Source organism: Argopecten irradians, chromosome 16 (genome assembly GCF_041381155.1).
Source record: "Argopecten irradians isolate NY chromosome 16, Ai_NY, whole genome shotgun sequence".
Lineage (NCBI taxonomy): Eukaryota > Metazoa > Mollusca > Bivalvia > Pectinida > Pectinidae > Argopecten > Argopecten irradians.
This window is the reverse complement of record NC_091149.1, coordinates 28158218-28168222: the sequence shown is the minus strand read 5'-3', so window position 1 is coordinate 28168222 and position 10005 is coordinate 28158218. Positions and strand designations below refer to the sequence as shown.

Here is a 10005-nt window from a genome sequence, read left to right as displayed (position 1 = left end):
TGGAGTATTTTATCGAACAAACACAACATTACCATGTTAATAGCTTCTAAAGGAAAGTTCGTCATTAATAGACATATGTAATGTGTTTGTCTATTTTACTTTTTGCATTATTCTATTTATCGATTTTTAAATAGGTTTGTGTTTATTTAATGAATGGAACTCCCCCACCAGTATCTTCCATTAAGAGGTATCCAGAATCAAGTACAAAAAGTCCGTGCCATCCTTTATGTTCCATTGACCCTTGCTTGCAGATTCACAATGTTAAATTGTAAACCAATAGTTACAAACCAAAATTCAATGATAGAATGGACGCCGATAATTAAAACTAGGTACTACTCAACAGACAAAGTCATATGATCGGTGTTCCGATGTATGACGTGAAATAACAGACGTGAAATAACATATCAATAAGTGCGTTGTGTATATAGCTGTGTGTATTACATACAAAGGTAATGTTACTCTGATTAACATCTACACTACACATTTGAAACTGATTTTGTTTGAAACGAAAATAATTTGAGGACAAGTGCGTACTGTTTTACTTCAATATTTTAAATGAATGTAAATTTTCTCAAAAACGTTTTAAAAAATGTACCGCGAGTTTTGTTTTGTTCCCATATTTATTATATGTCTGACAACAGCATGTGATAGGATTGTGGATCATTCTATCGGACAGCAAGGATATAAGATAGAAAACGGTGTATTCAAGACAATATCAGGTCGGGGCATGATGGCTTGCTGGAATGCGTGCCTGCTCAGAAGCAGATGCGCGAGTTTGAGCTACAGTAGGGAAACGCTCGAGTGTTCATTGGGGAGGTTTACCAATAAAACCTACACGGGAAGTACGAGCGATTTATTTAGTGTGCCGGACTGGGATGCAACCATTAATCAGGTAATGTTTCTATATGTTAATGATATGAGTTGAAAGACACTTAGAAAACACAATTGTCTAAATTTTGGGGAAACGAAACTTCGGAAACTGATCTAATTTTAAAGAAAGGATCCGGATACCCGTTCAGTTTTACCTTCAGGCTACCATGGAAAAATAGTTAGCATTGCATCAATATCATCTTGAAAAACCTACTGCGAATCAATCATTTTTTGGTGAAGAAAATTTTACTATTGAAATAACTGGGTCTTTTTAAAATTCCGAATACTAATAGTATCGTGCATCCGTTTGGACTTCTTTCTGTAGCAATTACTAGCTATAGATGGCGTGGCTGTAACTTCACATACCACACTTATCACCATCGACTTGAGCTGTAGTTTCCGATTCACAACATACACGCACACACTGCATACATGGGAGACGGTCCTTACATGACCATAGCTGTTAAGAGGACGTTAATTAATCAAACAAACAAACAAAGTTTCTGATTCAGTACACAATTTCATAGTATAAGTAAAGCAAAATCAAAACATTTCTAGTACAAACATTACTGATAGCCGTGTTTATTAATACTGGGTACCTGTATCCCTACATTGACTTCTTCACTGTTACTTGCAGTACAAAGTTTATAGAAAAAATGGGTTCTACTCACGATGCATAGAAACACGCAACACATTATGTAAATATATGATCAAAAATAAAAACGGTATATTTATGTTTCAGGGAGCTAATCAGCCATGTCGGTCACGGCCTTGTCCACGAAGTCAACTGTGTGTTCCGTTGTCGAATGGCAACCACACATGTACCATTGAAGAAGGTAGAGAGATTGTAATATCTCTATTGAACGGAGGTGTTATAAGGATATGTATTTTAATCCGATTGGCTCTTTTTACTACCTTAGTATCGAACATATGATGATAACTGAATTGTATCATATATCATTCTAACATAAATACAATGTGTTCGTCTTGGGGTGTGTTGCTTGGTGTCTTCGGTTGCATGATTCAGTGATATGTGACTTTAGAGGGCAACATTTGTACTATACAAGAAGCCATAACACGATTATACTGCAGTCTCAAAACAAAGTACCACGCACTTCATACACGCAAAACAGCGCATACATAGCAGGCGTCATTACATGACTCCGGCTGTGAACAGGACGTTAATAAATCAAACAAGCAAACTAGGTTCTGTCCTCTGGCTGATACACACCGACGTCTGTATAAATGGTAGTTTATACTCCTGCTTAGCGCTCAGTATACAGGGAGTGGGACGACTGGTTCGCCTGCTGTTGTCTGTATATTGTTAGCACTTCATACATGTTACACACCATAGGAGGCCGTTCTTAAATGATTCTAGCTGTTAAAAGGACATTAAATATAATAAACCAAACCGAATCGCACTAACATTTTGTTTTTACTCTATTAGCTAACCTGACTCAAAGGACATAATGTAGAAAAGCATAATCTTTGACTTTGAACACATTTGGCTGATATGACGTGGGGATTCCAAATTAGAAATATATTGATATAAATATGGTCTTGAATAACAGAAATCTATGTGGATACTCATTTGGCAATATTGCTGTATGTGGTATTCTTATTGGTTGTGGATTCAAACTTTTACAGCTGGGTGGGCTGACCCTGCAAGCAAGGGTCCCAAGAGACGAGGTAAATTTTACAAGACTCTGTGAATGATATAAATGGATAGCATTTGTGTGAACTCTGCCCTGCAGGTAGGGCGTAAAAATAGTTCCTGCTACCCCTTTAGCATATCGTAAAAGGAGGCTTTACTTAGGATCATACATTTTCTTGACTATTTACATGTTCACCATACCATAATTTGATGATTTTTACCATTATCCACAGCCAAATCCGTTGACCTGACGATAATGCTGGATGTTTCAAGCACTACCAATAGCACAGAGTTCCAGGACATGATCGACAGCTTGCCTGACGTCATTAACAAGCTGTATGACGTAAGACTAGCGGTGGTGTTCTTTGGTGACCTTAACCCTGTTGTGAAATTCGGCCTCCATCAATACAACAGCACACAAGACCAAATCAATGCTATTCAGGCCCTAGTGTATGAAAGGAAATCTGGCAGCAAACTTGCAGTAGCCATCGACCTGGTTCAAAACGACATTTTCAATGGCTTAGCAGGTGATCGCCCTGATGTAAAGAACGTCATACTGATAATGGTGTATCCAAACAACGTCCGTATCACTGACTTGGAGACTGCGGCCTCTGCGGCGCGAAACGACGGAAGCGAAATCGTCATAGTCAGTATAGATCTGAAATCAGACAATGGGATTTATGTATTAGGCTTGCTAAGTTCAGATCCGATAAACGAGGACTTAGTCTTAGCTCCGTCCTTTGCGCATCTTTTGGATATGGGAACTGAAATCGTCGATGCAGTCATGCTGAAACTTTCATAACATTTCTTTATTTGACAAAACAAAGACAAAAAAGCAATAAAAAGGATTATGTATATTACTTCTGAAAAATATTGCCGAGTTAATAAAATAGAGCTGTGTTTAAGTTCATGACTTTTAAAGTCGCAAAGTCAAGTACTAAATATCCTTATTTTTGCTATAAAGTTTAACTTCTCTTACTGCTCCTTCTTATCTCTCAGCATTAAGTTAGTGGACGACTGGTTTGTCCGTTGTCAGTATAATGTGACCAGGTGGGGTGTGTTGCATGGTGTCTTTGGTGGCATGCTTCAGTGATATAGCACTTCACACACGCAACACACGACATACATAAGACGTTAATGTAATGAAATAAATAAATTTACCCAAATACCTATCGTTCACTAGTACTTGAAGAGCGATCTCTCCTGATTCTGAAATGATGAAGTCCATTTGATGACCGAATGATATTTGAGAAAAAATCGTTTTCATTGGTTAAGGTAATTGTTATCGCTATACATCTAGTATGAGCATTACACATTATAACAAAAGAAGTCTAAATAAACGTTATTCTTTTTGGTCGATATTGGCTGTCGATGAAAGTGTTTTTTACTGTCTGGTATTTTTTGGTTAAATTTCACATAAAAAGACTCGATGGTTATTTGTCTATGACAGTTAGAAGAAATCTTACTAAATAGCTATAAATGATAATAATTATATATATTATTGTTTATGTCAACAGAGTTGTTTAATCCTTAGCTTGGTTTACATATTGTCTTGTTTGGACACTTACATAAATTTACATAAAAATTCACATTAAATTGTTGTGTTTTGTATAGTGTTATCGTAATTTATAGGGTATATGGAATATTTGTTTGTTTGTTTGTTTGATTAATTAAAGTCCTATTAACAGATATGGTCATGTATGGACGGCCTCCCATGCATGCGGTGTGTTGCGTGTATGTTGTGCGAGGTGCGTGTTTTGGGAGACTGTGGTATATTCATGTTGTGTATTCTTGTATAGTGGAATATATGTTAGGGAAACACCAGCTAATATTACAGAATACAGACCAGAAGGCAGGTGCACACAAGTCTCCTTTCTGTAGTATATTGATAGCGACAGTAACTATACATATTAGATCATGTAAACGTACTTTTTTAACGGTAATTTCATACGTCTTTGACGTGCTAATTTATGCACAGTGCAAATTTTGTAGGAGGCTATTTCTGGTATTAAATCGCAAATTTGCGGTTGCTTACATTTGCGCTCATAAATCAAAATAGGGTTTATGGGGTTTTATTTTATAAAATTAAATTACGCTAAAATAGATAAATTTACAGTATATTATTGTGCATTGAAATATCTCAGATGTAATATTCTCTCGGGTAAGCCTTCGGGAAATAATACACCTTCGGGTAAACAAACCTTCCTATAACAATGCCACCGTGACCATAAATGCATAAAATTTATAATCAGAGTCACTACCACATAACATGGCATACATAACTAAATGATGAAAATATTACAGAAACTTTCCATCTATAACTAGGTAGATATATACTTACCATGGGAATACAACATACCATGGCATACATAACTAAATGATGAAAATATTACAGAAACTATTCATCTATAACTAGGTAGATATATACTTACCATGGGAATACAACATAACATGGCATACATAACTAAATGATGAAAATATTACAGAAACTATTCATCTATAACTATAGATATATACTTACCATGGGAATACAACAAACATCTATAATAGGTAGATATATACTTACCATGGGAATACAACATAACATGGCATACATAACTAAATGATGAAAATATTACAGAAACTATTCATCTATAACTAGGTAGATATATACTTACCATGGGAATACAACATACATGGCATACATAACTAAATGATGAAAATATTACAGAAACTATTCATCTATAACTAGGTAGATATATGCTTACCATGGGAATACAACATAACATGGCATACATAACTAAATGATGAAAATATTACAGAAACTTTCCATCTATAACTAGGTAGAAATATACTTACCATGGGAATACAACAAACATCTTGAAATAGACTGTGTATTATATCACGCAATACACTATAATTATTGATGATATTTAATTGACTTTGACACACAATTTTCGGAGTCTTGACAATGTTTTCGGACGAAGCAGTTAGCATAAAATGATTTTTTGTTTGATTATGCATTATTTGATTTTGTGTCGTCCATTTGCATTATCAGATTAGATATATAGGATAATCAGTCATGCACATTACGAAGAATAAAAGACCCTGGTATTGATCATTGAAGAACACCATTATTGAGGTTTTCTAAAGCTGATAATACTCGTTAGACTGCTTGGACCATTATCAAGTCTATCGAATGTTCTGAAATGCCGTAGTATTTGTTTTTAAGAAGTAATGATTGGTGGTATCAAAATGTTTTAGAAGATCTGATAAAAAACATCACATTTCGCTTAATTTTGTCCGTATTTATTCCTGTTTAATTCTACCAATTTTAATAACTGTCCGTGCTTTTGTATCAGACTTGAATGTGCAACAAAGCCGAGGTATACAACTGTATAATACGAATTTGCGCGTGACAACACACAGGAAGTATATCAGTTTGACCAGTACATTTATTGTGTCGTTCTTGTCTTTGTGTAAGTATCTAAAACTACTTGTAGTCAAAGTGTATCCTGATAACACGTTTTGTCTATAGAGAGTGTCTAATCTCGTCGTGCTGATAACGAGAATTAAAACATGGTTGCCTACATGGAGGCGCGAATCTTCCCACGGGACACGATTTCAAAGTCCAAGTGGTACTGGAATATAATGGAATCTATATGCTTACACATATGTCATAGTTAGTAGAGTTTCGCTCTGGTGATCAATTAGTCAGATTTTTTTCTGTCTTTTGTTTCTCTTGTCTGCGTAAATCATTTTTATGTACACCATGTGGTTCCATTTGCAGTTTTAGCTTATTGTCCTGTGACAGAGTGTAGGATGGAGTTTATATAAACATTACCACTGCCAGTGCCAGTGCCAGGGATCGAACTCGGGAACTCTCGGTTTATTGCATTACGCTCAAGCGATCGACCTACAGATACATTCTCTCTATTGCAAGTAGTATTGACCAGGGTTACAGTTAATTGGTCAAAAGCAACGTCATCAATAACAATAAGTTGGTTGTTAGCTGTTGAAATCGACTCCATAATTTGTTCAATATCAATACACCAGTCACGCTTGGAGGTATCTTTATGGTATCTTTATTGAACTTCTCTCCCCTGGTCGAGACACACCAAAGTCTATAAAAGTGGTAATTTCTGCTCCTGCTTAGTGCTCAGCATACAGGGAGTGTGACGACTGATTCGCCCGTTGTGAGTATAATGGGACCGGGTGGGGTATGTTGCTTGGTGTCTTCGGCGGCATGCTTCAGTGATATAGCACTATAAAAAGGGCAAAATTTCCACTATACAAGAAGACAGTACATGAATATACCGCAGTCTCCCAAAACATTCACCTCGCACAACATACACGCAACACACAGCATACATTTGAGGCCGTACTTACATGACCCTGGCTGTTAATAGGACGTTAATTAATTAATTAAACAAACAAACAAAACTTTATTGCACATGGGTATACGTATCTTTATAAGCATTATTTGATTTTTAGAAATATTACTGTACTTTTATCTTTTAATGGTCTTTAAACTACTCGAATTTTAAATATTATATATTGAACATGTTATTTTCAATATCTTTATTCTCAATCTTTTAAAAACTTGTATGATAATTACAAAACAATGTATATTTATATTTTCATTGAAATAAATTCATGGTTAGTTATGAGTTGTATCCATATTTTCCATGCTCATTTCTTAAACTGGAAAACTATGGAAAGCTAGCATATGAACAGAACGGAAAAAATGGAGCTGTCAGGAACATATATATAGTTTACACAGCATTATAAATAACCGGAAAAACGTCAAGTTTTCTACATATGCATGCTTCATAAACAAGAGGCCCATGGGCCTTAACGTCCATCTGACTATTGGCACAAAAAATAGTCACATTATATAGTAGTGGCTAGCAATTAAGGCATTATAACAGACCCCTTATTTGAAGCTGCAACTTTCCAAAATATTTCATGACTGACCTTTACATAAACGTTATTCACTTAACTAACTTGGTGGCCTTTTGGGTCTAGGAAAAAAAAGTCGTTTAAAGATTTGTTCCTTAATTTGAACAAACCTGGTAACCCTTCATCCCAGCATGCCGCTAACCCAATATTAGTACCCTGGGCATTTCGGTTCTTGACAATGAGTTGTTTAAATAAAACGACGGACGGTGCATGACAAAGGACGACGCATGATGAACCTTCGGGTCAGATGACCTTATACGTTCTAAAATTGACTTTTGATACTGTCGATAGAAATTGTCTATGGTATAAGGTTCAAACACGCGGAGAACACAGGAAAATATCTAAAAGCTATACAATCAGTATACCATGATTTAAAATGCTACATTGAATGACGTTTTGACAGCTTTGTAACGTGCTTAAAACAGGGATGTTTGACGTCGCCTGCCATATTTCCCATGTAGATATATGAGATTTGTCAAATTGACGGAGACGGAGATTAGGGCGTCATATCAATTAATGTTAATCAGTCTGTGTTTGTTTTTTTTTGTTTTATTATCTTCACTTCTTATTAACAGCCAGGGTCATGTAAGGACGGCCTCTCATGTATGCTGTGTGTTGCGTGTATGTTGTGTGAGGTGAATGTTTTGGGAGACTGCGGTATGTTCGTGTGGTGTCTTCTTGTAAAGTGGAACTGTTGCCCTGGTTATAGTGCTATATAACTGAAGCATGCTGTCGAAGACACCAAGCCACACACCCCTTCCGGTCACATTATACTGACAACGGGCGAACTAGATGTGTTCCATTTTTTTTTCAAACAATGCATGACCCATTCCCATTCCATTCTTTGAGGAAGGCTGTGGGTTCTGTTCCCTGGCCGAGACACACCAAAGTCTTTAAAAGTGGTAGCTTCTGCTCCTGCTTAGCGTTCAGCACACAGGGAGTGGGACGACTGGTTCGCCCGTTGTCAGTATAATGTGACCGGTTGGGGTGTGTTGCTTGGTGTCTTCGGCGGCATGCTTCAGTGATATAGCACTATAAAAAGGACAACAGTTCCACTACACAAGAAGACACAACACGAATATACCGCAGTCTCCCAAAACACGCACCTCGCACTACATACACGCAATACACCGCTTACATGGGAGGCCGTCCTTACATGACCCTAGCTGTTGATAGGACGTTAATTGAATCAAACAAACAAACAAACAAACAAACCATTCTATCAAATGCCTTTTGCTGATCTAAACAAATTGTCGAGCCATTTTGATTTTCCATATCTGAATATTCTATAATATCTTGAATCCTTCTATTTGCTTCCATTATATTTCTTCCCGGAACAAAACCAAATTGATCGGGGTGAATTAGTTTTTTAAGAACTGGTTTTAGTATGTTAGGTAATATTTTAGCAATATTTTTGTACAACACTAAGTCATGTAATAGGTCGCCAGTTCTTTGTCTTCCCGATCACCCTTTTTAAATAATAATTTAATGATTCCTTTGTTTTGAGTTTTTGTGAGTTTGTTGTTGTGTTAAGTATCTTTTTAATCAATAAGATGAATTCATTTTTTATTACATCCCTATATATCTGGTAGAATTCACTGATTAACCCATCTTCTCCAGGTGTTTTATTTCTATTAAGTGTTTTAATTGCTTTTTCAATTTCTTTTTGTTCGTCAGGTCGGTCAATAAAATTGCGTTCCTCATCTAATAGCCTATTTTCTATACTTTGTTCTCAGAATTCTCAATTTCTAGTGTTTCTAACTTTTCTTCAAGATATTTTATTTCTTTTCTTGAAACATTCGGTGTTTTACTTACTTCTATAGAGTTTCTTAATTTTCAACTTTCTTATATCCCACCACTCTAAGATATCATCATAAAGGTTTATTTCGTCTTTCCAAACTCTGTCCAGCAGGTGTTAAAGTGTTCTTAAAAATCTGGTTGGAGATAAGGTTAACCTTAAGATTCATTTTCCAGGACCCCTCTCTATTTGTTTTGATAACGGTTTAAAAGATATAAGATCATAGTCACTGTATGGACAGTGTTTAATTTTCTCATAAAAAAATATTTGGGTTTAATGTATCTTCAATTAATATCAAATCAATTCTGGATTTCGATTTACCTCTTTGAAATGTAATCTTATAGTGTTTGGGTTTTTTCCTCACGCCATATGTCTTTTAGATTAAGTTGTGACATATATGATTTAAGTTCTTTGCTACCAATATCATCCATGAGCGGTCGAGGTAATCTATCTACATTTTTGTCAATGACACAATTAAAATCACCCATAATTATTTTTTCATTTGAATTTCTAAATGCTCTTGGTATAATTCTTATAATTTTTTTCCTTTCAGTGCCTTTGTTTGGACAGTATATATTGATAATGTCATAATTTTTACTTTCACATTCTAACGTACAGGCCAATATTCTACCTTGTTGGTCCCGGTAATATTCCTGTAATGATGTGATATCAGTATTTATTTTCCAAAGTACTGCCACCCCCCTTGAATCATTAGTCCCATTATTCCATAAACTTCCACACC

The 10005-nt window shown here is 35.7% G+C and overlaps 1 protein-coding gene across 1 annotated transcript; it reads left to right on the top strand.

The window, feature by feature from the left end:
- Positions 1-417: 417 nt before the first annotated feature.
- Positions 418-3962, top strand: LOC138310939 (uncharacterized). The gene is made up of 3 exons (XM_069252298.1): positions 418-892; positions 1613-1706; positions 2758-3962. The coding sequence occupies exons 1-3, from the start codon at positions 590-592 to the stop codon at positions 3324-3326; spliced, it is 966 nt and encodes a 321-aa protein (XP_069108399.1). The 5' UTR covers positions 418-589; the 3' UTR covers positions 3327-3962.
- Positions 3963-10005: the final 6043 nt, after the last annotated feature.

Excerpts from the sequence above, each read along its gene's own strand:
- LOC138310939 (XM_069252298.1), top strand. The coding sequence starts at position 590 with ATGTACCGCGAGTTTTGTTTTGTTCCCATATTTATTATATGTCTGACA. Across the intron at positions 893-1,612 it reads GGGATGCAACCATTAATCAG|GGAGCTAATCAGCCATGTCG; the intron begins GTAATGTTTCTA and ends TTTATGTTTCAG. Across the intron at positions 1,707-2,757 it reads CACATGTACCATTGAAGAAG|CCAAATCCGTTGACCTGACG; the intron begins GTAGAGAGATTG and ends CATTATCCACAG.